Source organism: Belonocnema kinseyi, chromosome 6, assembly GCF_010883055.1.
Source record: "Belonocnema kinseyi isolate 2016_QV_RU_SX_M_011 chromosome 6, B_treatae_v1, whole genome shotgun sequence".
Classification (NCBI taxonomy): domain Eukaryota; kingdom Metazoa; phylum Arthropoda; class Insecta; order Hymenoptera; family Cynipidae; genus Belonocnema; species Belonocnema kinseyi.
Window position 1 is genome coordinate 75,202,896 of NC_046662.1, and position 22,948 is coordinate 75,225,843.

The 22,948-nt window shown below is 27.6% G+C and overlaps 1 protein-coding gene across 2 annotated transcripts; it reads left to right on the forward strand.

The window, feature by feature from the left end:
• The first annotated feature begins 7 nt into the window (after nucleotides 1–7).
• LOC117174251 lies at nucleotides 8–20,629 on the forward strand. 2 transcript variants are annotated; one of them, XM_033363164.1, is made up of 13 exons: nucleotides 8–266; nucleotides 7,817–8,496; nucleotides 11,397–11,509; nucleotides 11,602–13,372; nucleotides 13,450–13,580; nucleotides 15,308–15,397; nucleotides 15,464–15,574; nucleotides 17,338–17,438; nucleotides 17,751–17,855; nucleotides 17,929–18,072; nucleotides 18,168–18,245; nucleotides 19,535–19,659; nucleotides 19,778–20,629. In XM_033363164.1, the coding sequence occupies exons 1-13, from the start codon at nucleotides 249–251 to the stop codon at nucleotides 19,875–19,877; spliced, it is 3,567 nt and encodes a 1,188-aa protein (XP_033219055.1). In that variant the 5' UTR covers nucleotides 8–248; the 3' UTR covers nucleotides 19,878–20,629. The 2 variants fall into 2 exon arrangements, with proteins under 2 accessions (XP_033219055.1, XP_033219056.1); XM_033363165.1 differs by lacking the exons at nucleotides 17,751–17,855; nucleotides 17,929–18,072; nucleotides 18,168–18,245; nucleotides 19,535–19,659; nucleotides 19,778–20,629 and having other exon boundaries at nucleotides 15,457–15,574.
• Nucleotides 20,630–22,948: the final 2,319 nt, after the last annotated feature.

Below are 22,948 nucleotides of genomic sequence, written 5' to 3' on the forward strand. Positions count from 1 at the left end.
CGGGATGAAGGTGTTACCCGTTTTGCTCCGCTATAATTTCTTTCAAAAACAGTGGAATTTATAATGAAAATCGGTGAAAATTGCTCCAAGTCATTATAAAGTTGTCTAGATTCAGTTTTTTTTCATCTTATGAATTAGGGTATCAATTTGTTGCGCTATGCAATGCGAAAGAGGTTAACGCGGAAACTATGAAAGTGAAGTTTAAATGATCATATTGTCTAAAAAGCCAACGTGATTTTCGAATACCAATGGACGTAACAGACGAGGTAATAATTTTACCCATAAAACCGTAATTAACCTTCTGTTCTGACTTGTGCAAATATAGCAATGTCGAATTTACAAAAGGTTTAAACTTCGGTCTCAAAACTCGTATACTTTTGACCATTTTTCACTTGATTGACATGGTGTCTGTTTGTATGGTTTTCGTCTTGATTGACATGGGAACTGTTTCATTAATAAAGGGGGAATTTCGTCTCACATTTTATTTAAAAAAAAAAAAGACAGTGCAGCACTCTCGTGTGCATGGGCTTACTTTCAACTAATTGCAAATAAATAAGTTTGAGTCGGAGTGTAGTCACCCAATAAATTATAATCATTATGCATAATCTGTGGGAATAAATATACAGAGTCGTAACTAGCCTTTTTTTGCGCCTATTTCAAGGTTTAAACGGCAGACTTCGGACTCATTTTTGAATTAAAAATAGTGTCAGTAGTAGCATACATTTTTAGCATTAGGAGGAAAATAGTATCCTGCAATTTCTTAAATATTACATCTAGAGTTTAACTATTTTTGTTGTCGGATGTACTACCATAAAATCCCGTGAAATCCTTTCGAATCTTTTAAGACGTAACCTGAATGCTTTTAATCCTATGAAATCCTATCAGAAAATCCTGAAATCTATTGTTGGGATTTTCTAAAAAGTCCTGGAAAATTCGTCAATCTATTTACATCCTTTAAAATGCGTAGAAACCCCTTAAAATGATATAATTTCTTTTGAAATTCGTTGGAATCCCTTAAATCTACACTGTAAAAAAAGATTTGTGTAAAATTACAAAGATTCGGAAAATTACATATTGTATCATTGTAAATATCACACACTTCACTGTGTGATTTTACAAAATTATGTGAAATTACATCCTCTAGCGATGTAAATAAAAGGACCCTCGAACAGCAATGTAATATTACACACTCGATAAAAATAAAATTACACATTCCCTCGTACTAACTTTACATTCAGAAGGGAAAATTCAGTCGCAGCGTGTAAAAATACCATGCGTCGGTAAAATCACTTTCCTGTGATTGGAAATTACATCGAGATTTTTAATTTTACCAAAGATCTTTAATTTTACCCTGGCGGAAACTGTAAAAATTTTTATTTATAATTAATTTAAAATTCAGGATAATTAATCGTATAATATGTGAATACGAAAGCGTCTCTCGTGTTCGTTGTTTATCGATGCCTTCATCCTTCAATTTTGGAGTATTTTTATTCTTAATGTGAGGAAATTGACAGCTATGTTCAACTTTTTTGACAGCTTTTACACAAAAAAAGTAGACCGAATTCGAGCTATTCCTATTTTGCCTTTTACATTTTCTGCTATTGAAACGGAAAAAATGCGGTTATTCAAAACGTATATTTCATATTTTTGTTACGGAATATTTAAACATCAAAAAAATACCCGTAGTATCTTATGTGGTTTAGGTAAGTGGTAACGTGCGCAGCTTGTGTTGTCTTCAATCTCCATGAAATTCTATGAAGTTTGAGTTTTCGAGTGTTCGAAACCTGTCGCGCTGATAAATTTTATTTTATTCTTTCACATAATCAATTTTACATTTTCGCGTGTAAAATTATCGGCTGAATTGGAATATCACAACAGATTCGTAAAGTTACTCCGATACACGAGGGTCCTTTTATTTACATCCACCAGAGATGTAAAATTCAATAGATTTTTTTACAGTGTAGGGAAATTCTTTAAAATCTTTAAAATCCGTGAAAGTTTCTTGAAATTTCATTTAATTTCATTTATTCCAATAAGAAAATCCAACTATATTATTGGGTAAAAGTTAATTTTGTAATTAAAAAGGCTACTATTATATTTCTGGTTTGGAATTCATCTCGTTTCGTTAAAAATTCTATTATTTGGTTGAAAATTTAATTATTTTATTGAAAATGTAACTATATTGTTAAAAAGTCAACTTTTCTTATCAAAAATTAAAATAGTTTATTATTTTTTTTAGTTGAGGGTTCATCTCTTTAATTGGAAATTTAAGTAATTTCATGAAAATTCGTTTCATGTTTGGTTGAATGTGAATTTTAACTTATCTTTTTTAATTAATATCAATTTTTTGGTTGAAAATTCGTTTCCTTGGTAAAAATTTAATCTTCTTGGTTAAAAATTCTTTTTGGTTAAAAATGCAATTGTTTGGTTGAAATATTAACTATTACATGCATGGTTGAGCATTCATCTTTTTTGGTTGAAAAGTCATTTATTTGTCTTAAAGTTGAACTAATTTGTACAATAATTAATTTTCTTGATTCAAAATTTATAATTATATTAAAAAATTACTCTATTTTGCTTTTAAATGAAGTTTTATGTTAAAAATTATACTGTTTTGTAAAAAAAATTAATCTTTTTGGCTTCAAAATTTAACAGTTTGATATAAAATTAAACTAATTGGTTGAAAATTTAACTTTTTGGTTGAAAAATCATAGTTTTTGGTTGAAAATTAATATTTTGGTAGATAATTCGCCTTTTTACTTTTAATTTAAATAATTTGGTTTAAAATTCTTATATTTTGTTCAAATTTCGTCTTTTTGGTAGAAGATTATTCTTCTTGGTCGAAAATTTATAATTTTGGTTGCAGATTCAACAACTTAGTTGCATTTTTTTATTTATGTTTTTTATCTGGAAATTGAACTATTACATGTTTGGTTATAACTTTATATTGGATAAGTTGAAAATTCGTCTTTTTCATAGAACATTATATTCTTGGTTAAGAATGAATCTTTTTGCTTGAAAATTGGTTTATTTTTGTCCAGTTATTTTTTTTATCCGACTTTGTACGTAAAAATTAAACTAAAAATTCCATTTTCTGTTCAAACCTTATCCCGTATATTTTGTATGTTTAAAATTCAACTATAGTTGAAAAAAAAGAATATCATTTTTGTTAACAATTCATCTTTTCCGATTTATAACTTAAGATTATAGTTCTTACTTTAATAACTTTTCACTTTTGTTGAGAATAATTTATATTTCATGGTAGAAGTCATCTTTCTTGGTTAAAAGTGCATTTTTTAAATGAAAATTCAACCGTCTTTTACCAAATTTGTCCTGTTGTCTTGAAAATGTATATACTCCATGGTATTTCATGCATTCTTTTGTCACTTGAAATTTTGTTATTTCCTCAGAAACTCTTTGAAAATCCTTACAAAATTTTAAATATAAAATATAAATCATAAAAGCTTTGAGATTCCATGCGATTTTTGAAAACCGTTGAAATACAGTGACATATTTTAAAAACCGTTGAAATCCTCTGAAATACCTGGAAAAATCTCAAATTTTTTAACTCCCTTAAAATCTATAGAAATTCTGAAATCTTACGAAATCACTTAAAATTCCGTAGAAATCTTGTAATTGCTTAAAGTTTTCTATATTCATGGTGGAAAATTTTTTCACTTAAATTAATCAAAACTAATCTGCAAATTAAAACGCTCAAGGTGAACTCTATTTTAAAATTTAAACGTTTCGATTTGAAGCTTAAATCATTTTTAATCAAGAATTTTTTCATTCTAATACTAAACAATTTACGCTTATAAAATGTAAGCTTTCAAGCTTTTCCAAGTGAACAATTTTAAATTAAATGTAGATAAACTGCTAAATTTTTAATTTTTAATTTAGAAACGTTAAAGTATTTCTTTAAACTAAGCACATTTTGAGTTAGAAGTTGAATTATTTATTGGATATATCCATACGGAATTACCAATCACAGCCCAAACAGATTACTCCTGTAGCAATCGTATGTTTTCATCGAAAACAGTAGAATCCGTGAAATCTTCAATTATCTGCAATTACGTCGCAAAAAAACATCATTATAAAAAAACATTCACTTCATGGGATATTCAAAACTATTTAACGCTCACTTTTCAGGAGGCTCTACAGTCTAATAATATAGTGGTTTCGAATAAAAATATCATACATCACTCGTAGGGTTTCACGCGTCATCACGTGGAAGTCAATGTTCGCAAGGACGACTTGAAAACACCAAAAGTGGAACATTTTTAATATAGAATATTTTTGAATTACGCATTCAAAGAATGAATGATTTTACATGTTAAAAAAGTCAACATTAAAAATTAACTAATTAACTAATTAAAATCAATTAATTAATTTAATTAAATAAATTAAATTATATCATTTGATATATTTAAAAAATATATTATATTTTTTTAATCCTTTAAAAAATGGTAAATCTCTGAATTTTGTGAAATCTCTTACAATATCTTAAAATGCTTAATATATTTTTTTATTCTTTTAAAAATATTTAAATCTTTGAAATCCTCTGGGGTCCATTTGAAAATCTTTTGAAATACTTTGAAATCCCATGAAATTTGTCTTGAAATTGTTAATATCTCTTAAAATTTCTTCAGTATATGAAAATGATAGCATCAGTGTCATTTTTCATAATAGTAATAAAATAGTTGAGCCATTTAAAAAAATTAAAAAGTACTAATAGTGTGGTGAGTCCGCGGTCTGAAATAGTAATATTTTTATTTTTAATTCAAAATTTCTACGTTTTTTCAAGTAATTTATTTGTGTAATAGTACCCCCTTTAAATCTACATCCAGTATCTACGCCGACCATATAGTTACGGATTTTCAAATGCAAATAAATGAATAATTTTGCATTGATTTAGTTCTTTCCCAATTCCGGTACATAGTTTTTCCAGTTCCCTTCTGGAAAATAGAATGCTTGGTGATGGCGCTGATGTTCTTCAACAAAATCACTTTTGTCAAAATTTTCATTTTGCGTATAAATTCATGTTCGACGCAGTTTCACGGTTAGAACACGTTTTTGTGTAAGATTGTATTTTTATATCGTTATAATCATTATAGTTTATTTAAGTGTTTGTAAATCTCCAAGTTCTTTGACAATTATTGAACAAAGTTTAAAAAAGGATATAGTCTTGAAATATAGATTGGCCGTAGTTTCTTCTCTTAAAGACAATGATAGAAAGTGATGAAACTTAGTTTATCAAGTAAAGTTTTTTTTCTAAAAGAAGGGGATTAAAGAAAGAACTAACTTTTTCCGGTTTTCACAATAATCAAAGGGATAAAAACGCATAACGAGAATTAAACCACTTTTGGACAGAATTATACTAATTTTTAAATGAAGTATATTTTTTTATTTTTCACGTGACAAGGGAATTTTGTTTAATTTGGTTAAGTATTCAAGAGGAATAAATAACCTATTATTTTTCGAAACATTTCATTCGAATTCAAAACTCCAGCATTTTGTCTTAGAGTTTGTAATGTAATTTAGGCTCCTATAACTTTTAAAACAAGAAATTTTAAAAGATTTTTATTTCTTTTAACACTTCTACGTGTTTACTAAATTTCATACAAAATGAAGTTAGCCTCATTGTTAACGGTAACTAAAAGATAGCCTATTCTTCTTAGAACCCATCGATGTATCGAATAAGAAAAGCCAATATATTAAATTTCAGTTATGGGCTGCACCAACTTTGGCTGCACACGCTTTCCCCTATTCCTCTCTTTCTTGCTTTTTAAAGAATTCCTTTTCCTTTGTTTTTCAAAAACTTGTGCTTTTTCTCGTTTTTTCAAATCTGGACTGAAGGAATAGACCCCAATAAGAAAATACAACTATTTTTATTTAAAAGTTAAATATTTTTAGTTAAAAAACAATTATTTTGTTAAACAATTAAATAATTTGTTAAAAGTTCATCTTTTTTCGTAAAAAGTGTATCTGATAGGACATAAACTTAATCTTTTATGGTAAAAAATTCATCCTTTTTGGTTGAAAATTCATCTTTCTTGGTTCAAATTGAACTATTTTGTGGAAAATTTTAGTATTATGTTCAAAAATCATATTTTTTGTCAAAAATTCAAGTTCTTTGTTAAATTTTCTTCTTTTTGGATAGAAAATTTTTCTTTTTGTGGAAAATTCAACTGTCTTCCAAAAAGGCGTCTTTTTGTTTTGAAAATTCAACTATTTGGTTCTAAATCTAACTATTTTATTAAAAATTTGTCGTTTTTTTATTCAAAGTTCTACTATTTGGTTGTAAATGCAACTGGTTGGAAATTAATTTTTTTCACATATTACTATTTGGTTTAGAATGAACCTTTTGATTGAAATTGCACCTTTTCAGGTTGATAAATCAACTGTCTTATAAAAAAATCGTCTTCTTTGTTTAAATAATCAACTATTTTCTTGAACATACAACTTTTTTGGTTGAAGTTTAATCCTTTTGTTTGAAAATTCGACCATTTGGTTGAGGATATGCAACTATTTGGTTAGAAATTCAATATTAAAAAAATCAACTATTTTTGATACAAAAACTGTTATATGATATACTGTGATAACAAAAACAATTTTTATTTGCATGGCCGGAAACAAATTTAAAAACTGGGAGTTTTTTATGATGATAAAAGTGACGAAATTTAGTTCCTAATAATAAAGTTTGTGAAATTAATAGTTAATTATTTAATCTTTCTTTGTGATGTAAAGTTTGATTTGAAGCCATTTGAATTTAAACTTTTGATATTAGGGGGTTTCCATTATTTACAATTTTTTGAATTTAATATCTTATAAGATTTAATTTTAAAAGTTGATAATACACAATAGTTCAATTTTGACTGATTTATTTTGGAATTTAATTTTGATTACATAAAATAACGACCGGGAAAAATTAAATCAATGACCGGGAAAAATGATTGCGAACCGGAGGAAACCGTGAAATGACCTGAAATAGCAATAGGGTTGTTTCCAAAGTTAGATATAATTTATCCAATAAATGGATCTTATAGTATATAATATTATCATTTTAAAATCGTCCATAAAATATTTTTTACAGAATGTTTAATATTTTTAATTTAATGTTGAAATATGAATTTTCTATCACGATGTCGATTTGAGGGCCCCTTTTGACATCAAAGGGGTCGGATTTTCCACCAATCACAGTTTATGTGTCAGTGACTCTCAAATATCTTTTTTTGTGCCGACGTTTTGTTTTGGTTGTGTTTTGTGTTATGAAAAAAATAAATATAATCCAGAATACTTTTTATAATCTATAATATTATACTTATATATGTATGATAGCATGAAAACATTCAAAAAAGAAAATATTGTATAAGGAAGTCATTAAAAAAGTATTTAAATGTCGTCTTGTTTACTGAATAATTAGTAAATGTGTAAATTTTTAAATGTGTTAATAATTGTACTTACTGTTTTCCTTCAACGCACTACTGACTCTTAATCCAAATATTACAACAGCAAAACTTTGTTGTCACATAAACCTTAGCAAATAAAGCTATCCAATCAAAATAGTAATAGATAGATAATTAATTGATAGATAATTATGAGATCCTCTGAGTCACGTGACACCAGCTTGAATAAGTGTTATACAGACCTTCAATTTTTAATAATTTTTTTCTGTTGAATAACTTAACAGAAAAAAAATGATAAATACCTTCGGTTTGGATTAAAATTATGTATTAAAAAATTATTTAATCTAAAATCGCGAAACAGCCCTATTGTTTCCACTTGGTGTGAAGTACAACAAGTCTCTCTTTTTCAGATCAACTTTGGCGATTTACAAAAGCACGAACGATACAAAAAATTGCAACGGGACCTGAAACTGGCTCGTATCAAACAGACAAAAATACTTGAGAATTCAGAATTCAACGTGAGAGAGAAATTTAAGACAAACTTTAATTTAAAAACCAGTGGATTAATTCAATCACTTCCATGGCCTAGTTGTTCGAGCATTAATGCAGATCCCTCGGATTTTAACAGTACCGTAACGTCCTCGACATTACAAGTATCAAGAACCGGCAGTGAAGTTTTGGCTTCCTCTTGTCACCTGAAAAAACTCATTTCCAAAAGGCAGATGCTACATAAACCAATGGCAACTTCAAGTCTCAAGCAATATTCAGAAGCCGATCAGAGTGTAGATGACAGAGCAATTATGCCACCTCCTTCTAGTAGCAATATAATTCGTCCACCTGCAAAAAGATCGTCTCCTTCAGTTACCACGGAATCACTTAATCAGTCTCGACAGCCACCGTCATTTACTGATGACCTTTATTCTCGTGGAAAACAATCTTTCTCGGATGGAAATTCCAGCACTGATCATCCTGAAGATTCTGGATGTCCTCAGGATCAGAGCAGAGGAAAACCCATCGTTCGAGATTTTTATCGATGGAGAGTTGTTCTCAATGATCAGGGACAGTTGCTGATTAAAGGATCTCTTGAAAAGTAATTTTTTATGAGAGATATCAGTCAACACGAGGAGTCGATCACTCTTGTAATCTAGTGTGCAAGCCTTTGTGAAATCTTTGAGAACTTTGTGAAATTTTAGCAAATTTTGTTGAAGTTTTTACAAAATCTTTGAAATTCTCTGAAATCGTCATGAAATCTTTGAAAAATCTTCCAAATCTTTGTGAAATTTTTGTGAGATCCTTGAAAGCTCTTGAAATTTTGGCGAAATATTTGTAAAAACTCTTAATTCTGAAATATGTGTGACATCAGGGACCGGGATTTTTTAAGACCGGGAAATGACAGTGAATAAAAAACTATATCAAATCACTTTAAAAATTACAAATTGGAGAGCAAATGATATAATAAAATTTTAAATAACTTCCATGTTAGAATTTTTGCAAGTTTCAAGCTCAATTATTAACTTTTTCAATTACGAAATCATATCCAAGTTTGATTTCAACAGTTTTTTTAATAATCAGTTGAATTTTTATCTTTTTTAATTATAATAGCATCTAGTTTACAATGCGCAATTCGAAAATCTTCCACTTACAAATTTTCCATTTTGGATTTTAATTTTTAAGCGTACTTTTTTTAATTTCAAGAATTTTAAAATGTAGTTTTAAAGACTTAACAAATTGAAAATTAGTAGCGTTTGAAATCGACAATTTAGCATAAATAAACTTTTTAGTTGATGAATGTGCATATAAATTATAATATTTTCAAAATTGACCTATACATTAAGGATTGACAAGTGAATAATAATTCATTAAATAACTTCAAAATAATATATTCATATATAAAGGCTTTTATTAAATTTAAAATATTGTTTTAGTCTAAAATTTAAAAATTTGAAATTTTATTTTTAAGAAAAATAACAATTGCCTAATATTTATAAATATTTGATTGTTTATATAAAATCAGTAATTATAAATCAAATATTCAAAACTAAATTTTAAAAATAAACTTTGAACTCTACCATTTTAATTGTTCTATTTAAAAAAATTTTATTTACAAGTCAAATTGTGGAATTTTGATGTATAATAAATATTGCACACCTATGATTCCTAGACAAATTTCGAATAAGTAGAAGGGATATTTAGAAGGTCTTTTCAGAATTATAAGAGGCTACAAAATAATAAAAAACATTTTCTTGAAAATCCTGGAGAAATTGAAAATTACTTTATTATGAAAAATTAATTTTAAGAGCATATTAAAAAGATTTTTAAAATAGTCAAAAATGAATCTGGAAGATTTTAAGAAAATATATTTAAATTTGTAAGATACAACAAGAATTTAGGAAGAATTCGAATCATTTTAAAAGACGTTTAGAAGTTCTGAAAAAAATTCAAAAATAATTTAAAATTTGGATAAATTCAAAACATTAAGTAGATGTTTCAAGATTTTGAAATAAAATTTTGAAGCTTTTTAGGGATTTTTAAACTATTTTAAATTAAAATAATCTAACTTTTAATTTAAGAAGTTTTTAATTTATAACAAAAATGTAATTGTTCAATTTTTAATATTTTAGCTTAAAATTTCTTTAAATTATTTGCAGCTCAGTGTTTATTGCTTCAAAAGGAAAATTGTGTAGCTTTATAGTTCGCATTTTTAAAGTTCATTGACCGTGAAAAATGTTTGCGAACCGGGAAAAGACCGAGAATTTATTTATGTGAGTGAAACGGTTACCCTGAAAGACTTAAAAAGCAGTTTTGAAGACTTGAATAATAACAAACTAAATGCGTTTGTATTTAAATATTTTGGATAAAAAACGTCAAGTTGATCAACTATAAATATAAATATATTAACGATTTTAAAACGAAACTGTAGTTTAAGTATTTTAAATTAAGTAATAATTAATTTTATAATACGATTCTGAATGTCCAAAATTTAATTTTAATGTGGAGAATCAAACTTTTTCATTTCGAAAGCTTTATTAGTTAAAAAAATTCAAGCCGCCGTTGGAAACTTTATTAAATATCTTAAATATAAAAATAAATTTTAATTTAAAAATTAACCATTTTCTATATTAGACAATATTTGACTTTTTATTTATTTAAAAAAACGTTTGAATTTCATAATTATCATTTTAAAATAAAGGGACGAAATTTTGGTATTTATTTTCTTTTCAGAATTGGAATAAGAACTTTTATCACATTTTCCTTAAGTTGGAGCTAGGCCAATTCGATATTCTAAACGTCTTTAGTGACTTGGAAGAGAGAAAACTATTTTTTTCCCTTAATTGGAAGAGGGGAATTTTTTTTTAAATGTTAACATTTTTATCGAGTTGATAATGAGGAAATTTTGGTTTTCAATTATTTTCTGAATTTGAAGAGGAATCTGTTTTTATTTTTAAGATTTTTATCTAGTTGGAAAGACAAAATTTGACTTTTTAACTTTTTCTAAATTGAAAGAGGGAATTGCTTTGTTTTGCACATTTTTATCAAGTTGGGATGGAGGGAATTTTGCTTAATAATTGTTTTTCTGAAATCGAAGAGGTCAATTTTTTTTCTTTTATCATTTTTTTAGTAGACTAGGACAAATTTGGTAATTTTAACATTTAAATAAAAGGTGGGAATTTCTTATTTTCAATTTTTTACTGAATTGGACCTGCGATATATATATATTTTTTTTTTAGATTTTTATTAACATGCGTTGAAAGAGCGGATTTTGGCAGCTTCAACTTTGAAAGTTTAAAATAAAAAATATTTCTACTTGCAGTACTCTGATTTGTAGTTCCGTTTTGATTACTTTAAATGACAAAAATTTCAGTTTTAAAAGTTTCCATTTTCATATTATTTCAGTGACCGAGAAATAAACGAATCTGGCGTACACTCAACAGTCGAGTCAAAATCAATTCAAAGTTAAATTATTATTAATACTTTATTATTATTTTTTAGTGGGAAGATTGCACGTAGCAAACCAGTTTTAAAAATGCTTTCATCGACAAAGGTTGAATCGATTTACAAGCACACTTACTGTCTTCACGGGAACATAATCGATGAAAAAAATGGTAAGACACACAAATCATCCAATAAATATTCCTTTTATCTTCATTATGGGAAACTTATGTAAAAATGAGCGTTGGCTTGAACATTTTTCCAGAGTTGCCGAAATACATTTACACGAAATTCTACAGCGGTTTTCCCGACGACTGGGAAAATATCCACCAAATCTGGAAGAACTACGTCGCTCAAGGAAGCAAAGAAAATTATCGATGGCCAATGGACGTTTGTTTCAGTGACGATGACCTTAATAGCGAAATCACCGATATCACTGACATTCATAGAAGTAGTGAGACGAAATTTCAGGAACCCAGTTCCATTGACAAATCGACTCCTCAGAGGTCTTCCGGTTACAGTTCGGATATCCGACCAGAAAGTAATTCAAAATCGAGTGAAAATTTGAGCAGAGATGTAAACTTGAAAGATGCCTCGCATTTGTCGAGCAGGAATAAAACCATGGAGGTTTCGAGTTTTTCTAGTGAAAAAGAGAATAGAAGTCGAATGGAGAATAAAAGTCAAGATGAGAGCAGACACCTGGGTGAAAACAGAAGTGGAAATTTATACACAGCTCTGAATTATGCTCAGACTTTAAAAGACTATATCTTTGAAGATAAGCTGACCATTATAACCCAGAATTTACTGAACGAAAATTGCCCTCGGGAGTACGTAAGATACGTAAATGAAACTATCGAGAATTTAAACCATCTCATTTCTTACAAAATGACGAACTTGGATGAAACCGAAGTCAAGCGGCCGAGAGTTGAAGCCAAAAATGATTCCCGTATCGCTGAAGACTTTCAAAGAAATTGTTCCACTCCTCTTTTCGCATGCAATGAACGAATGTTGAATGCATCGACACAAGTTTCTGCCAATGAGGTGGTTCAGAGAATATCAAATGTTGAAACTGAAAAGCGAAATGAAAAGCACGAAACATATCCAAAAATGATAAGCCCGCAGAATCTAAATCCAGTAACGAGTGGTGATATTTCGGAAAGCGAAACTTACGCTGGAATTCCAAAAATATCGATGGATCGAATTTTTCAGTCGAAGAATTACCATTCGAGGTACAAGGAGAGGAAAATTGAGCGTAATTTGAAAAGTAATGCTTTGAAATTGAGCGCGAATGACTGTAGGGATAATTTGTCTTATGACTCGAGTGTGAGTTTGACGGAGGAAGAAATTCAAAAGAATTATGAGGAAAAGTCGAACAAAGCTAGGTTGAATTCAAATATCCCACAATTTGGAACAAATACGTCAAAAGTTTTCGGAGGAAGAACCGATTTACAATTGGACCCTCTGAGGCAAAATCGCATACCTTTGGAAGTGATGCGAAAAACTTGCTTCGAGGAAAACAGAAAGAGGATAGAGAATTCCAACACAACTGCCAATTTCAACAACGCCAATTTGACTTCGCTGGATAGAGAAAACAGAAAAACCCCGAATGATAAGGAAAATTTAGAAGCGAATAAACAACCTGGGTCTTTAGAAACTTTTCAGATGAAAGAGGCTCAGAGTTCACAGCATCTTAAAGTTGATGATCAGCGAGGGAAACTGAAAGCAACAATAGTAAATTCGGAAGTCAGTGCCTTGCAGAGGTCGAAAAGGCCGCATAAAAATCAATTTTTAACTTTCGAATCAGATGATAGTAGACCGGAGCAAAGAGAAAAGGATGAAGCATTCAAGAATTCGACTTTTCTGAAAGGTGCGGAAACGTTTCAGGATCCGGAGAAAATTGCATCTGAAGATCGAGAGATTTCGGGAAATGATTACTTCGGGTCTGAGAACAATCCCAAGCTTTTGGAATTTTGGACGCCGCATGTAACTTTTGATGGCAAAAATTATCATCTTATTTTTGAAGGGATTTTGCTAAAGTATGTATAACTCTTTTTATTTTCTTAAATCAGTCGAAAGTGTCCATGAAATTTAAGAATATATATTTTGATTTCAGTGCGGTAGGTCGGCCTATGAAGAAAAAATTTATTTCGAATCATGTCGTGAGAAGAGTTTCCTCAAAGGTTATTGAAACGGAAGATCGTCAATTTTATAAGCTGATTGGTGATTTGCATAATACCAAGCATGGTAATTACAAAGAAATGACAAAGTGTCCGCTGAACCTTGAAACCGGGAATTTTTGAGACCGAGGAAATCCGGGAAATGACAGTGAATTTCTTTTTTGACCGGGAATTTTACAAATTTTTAGAAGAAATTTTTCCAAGTTTGATTAGAACCGTTTTTTAAATAATTAGTTGAATTGTTATCTTTTTCAATTATGCTATTATTCAGCTTACAATGCATAATTCGAAAATCTTTTACTTACAAAATTTTTCATTTCAGATTTTTGTTTTTATGCTTACAGTTGTAATTAAATTCATTTATATATTTTGTTAATGGATCTTTACTTTAAGTATTAAAAAGTGAACAATAATTGATTTGATGAAACGATTTTAATTCCATTCAAAATTTAAGAATGTCCAAATTTTAACGTTAAAAATTAAACGGTTTTTTTTTGAAAGTCTTAGTCAAAAAATCTAAACGTCTCATTGAAACTTTATAAACTATTTTCAACTTAAAAGGAACTTCATAATGATGTTTTCTTAATTAAAGGTTTTTATTCAATTTAAAATATTCAATTTTTGAAACCCATTCATTTTCAAATTTTTGAATTAAGAGAAAGAATAATTATTGTATGTTAAACAATATTTGACTGTTTATTTAAGAGGAGTGAATTGAAACCAAATATTTAAAAGCAAACAATTTGAAATTGAATTTTTTGACCTAGAATTGTTATTTTTGAAAAATGTTTAATTTGGAAGTGAAATTGTTGAATTTTGATATATAAATAACAATTTAACACGTATAATTTGTACAAAAAAATTGAGTAATTTTAAGAGATATTTAGAGGCTTTCAAAAGATTCAAAACTATTATGCAAATTTGTAAAAATTTCCTTAAAATCTTCCAGATTCTTTTCTGAACATTTTGTAAATCTTTTAAAGCTATGTCATGAGAGGGTCAACGTGACCAAACCTGGTCATCAATTTTTCTTTCCCATCTTACGTCTAAACGAAATGAGCTTCTACAATTTTTCTTTTAAATCTGCAAACATATGCATTTTCTTTTCAATTAGGCTATCATTTCAAGTTTTTAATTAATTTTGAATTTTTTCGGAACGTCTAAATATCTCTTAAAATTACTCAAATTTCTTCTACAAATAATAAGTGTTCAATTGTTATTTATACATCAAAATTTTAAGGAATTTTTCTCAAATTTGCAGGATTTCCTAAAAGTTGTAGGAAAATTTTTAATTTATTTTAAAAGGTATTTAGAGGTTCTGAACATTTTTTTTTAATAATATAATTTTGAAAGCATTGAAAATGATAACGCGGATTTATATTTTTTGAACTGAAGCTGAATCTGTGGACTCTATAATTTATAAAAGTTCAATATTTAAAATTAGGTAGCTTATCGGAATTTCATTTAAAAATTGTATTGAAAAGTGTTTAGTACGTTCCATTTTATACGTGTAAGTTATTGAGAATTTTATTATAACATTTTTTAATTTAACAACTTTTAAATTTCTATTTTAAAAGTTCAAAATCGACAGTTCCACTTTGAGCGCTTTCATTTTCGGCTCAGTTTTTATTACTTCAAATGGAAATTTGTTTAGCTTTTTTTCTCGAAATGTTTGCTAGTCGGGAAATAACGGGGAATTTATTTCTTCGATTAAAATGGCCAGCCTGAATGATTATATAAATTAACAAAATACAAATGAGTACCTATTTATCATTAAAAAAATTGTATTCCTAGTTGTTCCGAAGGAGCTTTTACCTCAATGCAGAAACGGATGCCCAGCAAAAATCGATCACTTCTGCGCCATGTGGCTGAAATTAAAAGGAGGTGAATATCTTTTCCTAAACGAGAATTTTCATGATTCAAATTTCTCTAACATTACTTAGTTTTCAGAAAACAACGTTATCGCCGAGCGTCCACAAAAATCTGCTACAGAACTTTTACAAAATGTTCAAAGTAGTACTAGAGGAAGGCGCATTTTACCTCCTTTGAATTATTGGACGGGTAAATAACTTTATTTCGTTTATTTTTTGCTTCTAAAATGGCCGAGATTTTAATGTAAAAACAGGGAATTGACTTCTGTTCGCAGTAAAATTCAAGCTTTCATCTCATTTTTCTCTAATATTTTTTTCGCTGACTCAAGTATGATAATCGAACTGATGATGTTTCAAACATACAGAAACAATAATTTTCCCAATTTCTCCAAGAAATGGATTTGTCACATTTTATTCTCTTTTTCCTCATTTAAACTAACTTGGAACTCAAAATATTAAAAAATAGCTATCCTTTTTATTTTAAGACAGGAAGTTTCCTTGCAGAAATATAATTTATCTTGGAAGAGGGAATTTTAGACATGAAATGAAAATTTGTTTCCAATATATTCGGATTTAGAAGAAATGAATTTAAAAGAATCCCTGTTCCAAGACAGAATTTGTCACAATTTGAAAGTTCCCTCTTCCAAATTTTAGATAAAAAAGTACCTATTTCAAGTAGTTTTTAAAGTAAAAATAGTATTTCAAAGAAGGAATATTGCTAAATTATAATAGAAAATTTGGTTAAATTTTTCGTTGCGAAATTATCTTTTTATAGTTAAAAATTCAACTACTTGGAAAATCTTTTGATAAACATGATTTTTTCTAGTTGAAGATTCATCATTTGAATTGAAAATTTATCTCTGGTTGAAAATGTAACTACTTTGGTGAAAATCAATTTTTTTAACTAAAAATTTAACTTCCAGCAGAAAAATTTCTTTTTTTTGTTTAAAATCCGTTTATTTTTTGTTAAGAATTAGATCTTTAAAAGATCATGTAACCATTCTATTTTTGGTTGAAAGGATATAATTTTTTTTAAATGAAAATTTCCAGTTTTGATTGTCCAATTTTCGTTAAAAATTGATCTTTTCTTGTTCAAAATTCAACAATGTGGATGAAAATTTGTTTTTTTTTTCATTGAAAATTCAACTATTTCGTTGAAAATTCACAATATTTGGTTAAAAATCGATTTTTTTGTAAAAAATTATCTTTCTTTCTAAGTTAATCTTGTTTGAAAATTCTTCTTTTCGTAAAAATAAAAGTATTCCACTTGAGTATTTATCATTTTAACTTTAAATTTATCTTTCAGGTTAAAAATAAATTTATTTTGTTGAAAATTGAACTCTTTTATTGAAAATTGAACTCTTTTATTGAAAATTATTATTTTATATATTTATATCTTTAGATGAAAAGGATTATTTGCCGAAAATTTAACTATTTTTTTCGAAAATGTTTTTTTGTTGGTTGAAAATTATTTTGTTTTTTAAACTGAAAATGTAACTAATATTCAATTTTTGGGTGAAATAATGATCTTTTAAGTTGAAAATTCATCTTTTTGGTAGAAATTATTCTTCTTGGTTGAAAATTTATCCTTCTGGTTTAAACTTCAACTATTCGAGTTAAAAATTTTCACAAAGATCGTGCAGAAAGTAATTTTTTTAATTTAAAATTTAATTATTTAAGTTTTGATTCACATTTGATCGCTTTCGGTAAAAATTAATTTTTTTTTGTGTTGAAAATTCAAGTTTCAGTTGAAGATTCAGTTTTTTAGTTGAAAACTTATTTTTTTGGTTTAGAATTTAATTATTCAAGTTGAGGAATGATTTTAGTTGAAAATTCATTAATTAGGGGGAAAATTAAAGTATTTTCTTGAAAAGCCGTTTTCATCCGCCGAATCGCCACCCTGGTGTAGATTAATTAAAAATTGATAAGAGATCATTTTGTACTCTTTAATAGGTGAGCGATTAGTTGTAAAAGACGACAACCCTGTTTATAAACCAGCAGATCCAAAGGAATATTTTGCACCTTCCGGAATCAAGAGCCCTAAAAACACCCGGGTGAGTTACTAAGGAAATCACAAATTGCTGCTGCGGTCAAGATTATTGATCAAGATCATGTACCTCATAATTTATTTTTATGTATAACGAATTCATTTACGTTTTCAATCGTTTATTTTTTAATTTTGCTTTCATTTGAATTACCGTTGACAAATATGAAATAAAGTCTTCTTTTTGCGGATGCTACAATTTGGGGTTTTTAATTTTGAAGTTACTATAAACCCGTCCTTGGTTTCTGTAAAAAATTGACAGTATCTCGTAGGTCTTTCTTGGAATCCGAACGTTCTTTAAGTAATAATTTTGAAAATACAGAACCCACAAGATCAAGAAAATCAGACGGACATGGCAAAAGAAATCGCGATGCCAAGCACAATAAAGAAAGTTGACAAGATATCAAAACCCAATCTTTCGAATGAGGTAACATTTTTTTCAAGAATTCCTAAATTAGTTTTAATTAAAAGTATCCACCGAATAAAAATTTTTTTCTCAGGATCCTCTTTCGTCGACCCGTGCAACAAAGGGTTCTTCCAACTCCGAAGAAATCGAAGCTCCCAGCAAAAATAAAATTGCCCATAAACTGATCTTCTCGTCAAGCGACAGCGAAGAGGACCAACAAAAAATCAACACGCGCTCAGTATGTTGAATTATGCTTTCTGAGAGAAATGAATGGTTCCATTTTTATTTCAAATTCTATAAAATCTTGCTTTCATACGTTTTTTTATTCCACAGAAGAGAAAGAGTCGAAAAAGTTTCGATTTCATCGAAAACTCATCCAGACGTGAGAAAAATGCCTATCGACAAAACGAGGTAAATAATTTTATTTTGGGGTTGCTGTAGGTCAGGGAAAGTCAGGGAAAACTTAAAAGAGTCAGAGAATTTTCGATGAACTGAAGTTAAAGTTTATGAAATTCTGTATTCTGTAAAGAATTCCTTTTTTTTAAATCTGTTTTCAGGAAATTTTTTTCACACATTTTTTATTAAATATCGCTCGTTTCTAGTTAAAAATTCAACTATATGGTTGAGAGTTGAACTACTTTGTTCAGAATTCATTTGATTAATTAAAGATTCATCCCTTCAGTTGCAAATTTAACTATTTTGTTGAACATGTTTTTTTAATTAATTTTTTTTTAATTGAAAATTTAACTATTCCATTTTTTGTTAAAAACTCATCGTTTTTAGTAGAAAATTCTATAATTTTTTTGATATTTTTTTTCTTCATTGACGAAAAAATCTTTTCTGGTTGAAAAATCAATGTCTGTTGTTCAAAATTCGTCTTTTAGATGAATCCAACTGTTTTTTATTTAAAATTAAAATTCAACTGCTTATGATTTAAAATTAAAATATTTTGGTGGAAATATTATCTATTACATTTTTCTGTAGGAATTCATCCTTTTTGGTTAAAATTTTAATTACTTGGCTACAAGTTGAACTACATGTTAAAAATTTACTTCGTTGTTTGAAGAATCATTATTTTAGTTGAAAATTCATTTCCTTGGTCATGAATTTAACTGTTTCATTTTTGGTAAACAAATTGATCTTTTTAATTGAAGTTTCAACTATTTGGTTGAAAATCGAATTATTTTTTTAAAAAGTAATCTTTTTTGGTCGAAAATTAAACTGTTTTCATTTTGTCCAATCCGTCCTTTTGGAATGAAAATTAATCTTCTTTGGTCGAAATTTTTAGTTTTTGGTTATAGTTAAATCTTTTTTTATATAAATTTCGAGTATTTGGTTAAAAACTCATCTTTGGGTGGATAATTCAACTGTTTTAAAGAATTTGTCTTTTTGGCTTGTCTTAAATTAATGTCTTTTGTTTGTCCAAACTTATGTTTTCGGGTGAAATGACCAGTGTTTTCTAAAAAAATTCGTCTTTTTACTTTGCAAACTCAACTTTTTTGGTTGAAAATTTATCTTTTTTATTTTAAAATTTAATATATTTTGACTTAAAATCTAAAACGTAGTATCTGCAATAAAAATGTAGAAGGAGAAAAATGAAAAATTGGTCAGGGAAAAGTTAAGAAATTTTGTAGTCGCGATTCTATATTTGATTAATTTATAAAAACACTTAAAGCATATTAATTCTTTCCTTTTTCCAGAATCCTAAAACTGCTAATTCCTATGGATTGAGAAAGAGGCAAAAAATTGATCATAATGAAGTTGATTCAGATATCGAGAGTGATACGGATTCGAGTCCAAGTGACAAACATGAGAAGAAAAAATTGTAAGCTTTTAAAATATTTTATTTTATTTTATAATTTGAAATTTTTGGACTTTTGACTTTTTTAAAATTTTAAATTTTAAACACCAGGTATATAATTTTTTTGTTACATGGCACGAAGGCAAACGACAAACAAGCCTTCTCAAATTCGTTGCATTTATAAGAGAAACGTTCCAGCTAAAGACGCCATGCTATCGGACGATCAGCTTTCAGTGGCGTGAATGTATATAGGATTCGTAGATTATTTACATCAATAATGATATAGTTTATTATATTAAGAAGATCTGGTATCTGAAAATCGAGATAATTATAAGAATTAACTCCTAGATAGATTCAAAATTCGAGATCTGTTACAACAAATTCTATCGGAAATTATGCCTTACGGTAAAATATAAAACTTTAGTAGAATATTAAGATGAATAATATAGTTGATGTGGTTTTTATTTCGTTTGAGACCTTGAATCATTGTTATTATATAAATACTTACGGTGCTCTATAAAAATAGAATCTCAATTTTTTAATTAGCTTTAAATATATTTTTCTTACTATACAGTGTATTTGAAATATGGACAACGAATTAAAGAAGTATAGGATAAAGGATTCCATGTTTAGTTTATATTTTAAATTCTAAATATAACTATTAATTCCCAGCTAAGTGTCAGAAAGAGATTGCTAATCGTAAATAGAAGCGTGTTTTCACACTTTCAATTTGTTTCCTTAAACCAAAATTGTGACGAATTAAATTCGTTTTCAATCTGACCGAATTTTTTCATTGAGCGATTGGAATTTTGATGATTAGCTGATTTTCAATTGTTTATGAGTTAAGATGAACAAATTTGAATCTTCGAAGCTAATGTTTTTTTTAAATACAGCATGTCCAAAGCAATTCGGAACGAAATAATATATCATTAAAATTGATTCGAAAGGTAAAATTATATTTAAAAGTGAAATAAAAAATAAAAATAGTGTACACCTGGAACTATAAGGTGTTTATTGATAAAGTTACTTGACACTAAAATAGGTATAACATTCTTAATTATAATTTAAAATTCATCGAGTGTCTTTAGATTTTGGATGGATTTTAATTTGACTTATTCCTCTGAAAAAGTTCCCTTGATAACGAAAGATCTGAAAGATATTAATTTAGACAGTAGTAGGATTTTTATTAATATAAAAAGAAGGTACTTCCAATTTTATTTCGAATTTTAAACATTCTCATATTATTTTCCTTCTAATCTGTACAGGATTTAAATTTAAATCCTTAATAAACTTGGAACGTTTAGATCAAGTTAAGATACTTTCACATTTTGAAACTTTGTTTTCTGTATTCAAGTGCTATGCTTGACATAATTGAATTTAAGCATCAAGAATTGTAAATTGAATAATCGGCTCTTTTCACAATTAAAACAAATTTAGTTGAATTTCTAAAAATTTCATGTGAAAATTTTCGATCTTGGATTCCTTCAATTTAAAATTATTAAAAATATTTCTTTTTAACATTTTTAAAACTTATATATGTATATATATATTTAGTTTTTATTATTAATCGGGCAATTAGTGACTCGTAGGATGACTCTTAATTGTTTTAAACGTTTATGAATTGTTTAAACAACTACTATTTAATTATAACTTTTTCTTATAAAGTGTAGAAAACTTTTTTTTTAATTTGGTCAACTTTGTCGCTTGGTATTAAATATCTACGTCATTCAGATATTACTACCATCTTATTTTTTTTAAACCTGTGTCTCTTTACATAATTTTTAAAAACAATTTTGTTGTGAAATAAATGTTTTAAATTTACCTTTTTCTTTAATGGAGTTATATTTCATTATTAAAGATTAATTTTACGTTTTGATTTACAATTGAAGTACATATATCGTTTATCGTTAAGTATTGAAATGTTATACAAACTCTGCAAATAAGTAATATTTGTTTAAACACTTTTTTCACATTGGTTCTGAACAGTTTTTTTTGCAGTCATTTCAGTAATTTCAGTGATAAACAAATTAGTAATAAAAAATTAAAACAAAATTTAAGTAATAAACATTCTGCTAGAATTACTTTTAATTTTGTCGTTCTGAAATTATTTTTTAAATGTTTTTCTTTGAATCCTCTCCACATACTGATCAGTATTGATGCTGTTAAAGCTATTTTTGTTTTCAATAAAAATGTAAAACTAATCATTAATAAATTGTTTAAGCATTTCGATAATGACTTTAACAAAAAATGCTGCTCTTAAGGATGACAAACTATCTCATTAATTACCGAAAGAGATACATTTCAAAAATTTACTTGAGAACAAAATTATTTAAACAAATACGAATCTTGAGACAAGGTAATTTTTCGTATAAAATTACTAATCTTCCGATTAAATGTAAAAAAGGTTCCTTTTAATCAGCTAGTAGAAGTAAAAGTTTATAGAAAATTGTTTTAAAAATTTTTTAATTAAACAAAATTTAATATAGTTGGAAAATATTAAAAACATTTCACTTGTCGAATAAAAATAACTTATAACAAAAGAAGGGAAAAACAGAGCTGATGTGTCCATTTTTTACGAAATTTGCAATTTCAATTTTTTGGAACATTTTTGGAGTTCGATAAGGGGAGATAGGAGGCGTGAAAATTTTAAAGTAAATTAGCAGAAATTATTGGTTGGAGACTCTCCAACCAAGTTTAGTAATCTTACCGCAAGCTAAGTTTAAGCTCAGAAATGTGAATTTCATTTTTCCCCAAACAAAAATGTTCCTATTTAAAACATGTTTTTCACATTTTTCCGAATATTACAACTTGCTAAAAAAAAAGTTGTTTTCAATTTTTTATACTTCTTTACCATAACGAATTTTTCGAAAAAATTCCCCATCATGTGTTCTCTTACAGGGAAACTTTTCTAATTTTAAGATTTAAAAACCGAACAGAAGACATCAACCAATTTCAAAAATGTTTTTTGTACTTTTTTATAATTTGACATAAATATTCAAAAATACATTTTTTGCAACTCTTTACATGTATTGAGCAAAAATTATGAAAATATGTGCCATTATGCGAAAATTTCAATATTGCGCGATGAAAATAAAATTATACCTTTCGATGCGACGTTTAATTGAGTATATTTAGCATGAAAACTTTAAATGACATGAAAAGTTCCTGTTCGAGCTTTATTTTGAGACACAATGCATTATGCGCTTAGCAAAAAAGATGATTTAAAAATTATGTAATTTTGCAATAAAACGATAAAGGGTTTCATGTAATAAAAAAGTCTTTAATAAAGGATTCCGTATATTTATTATTATAT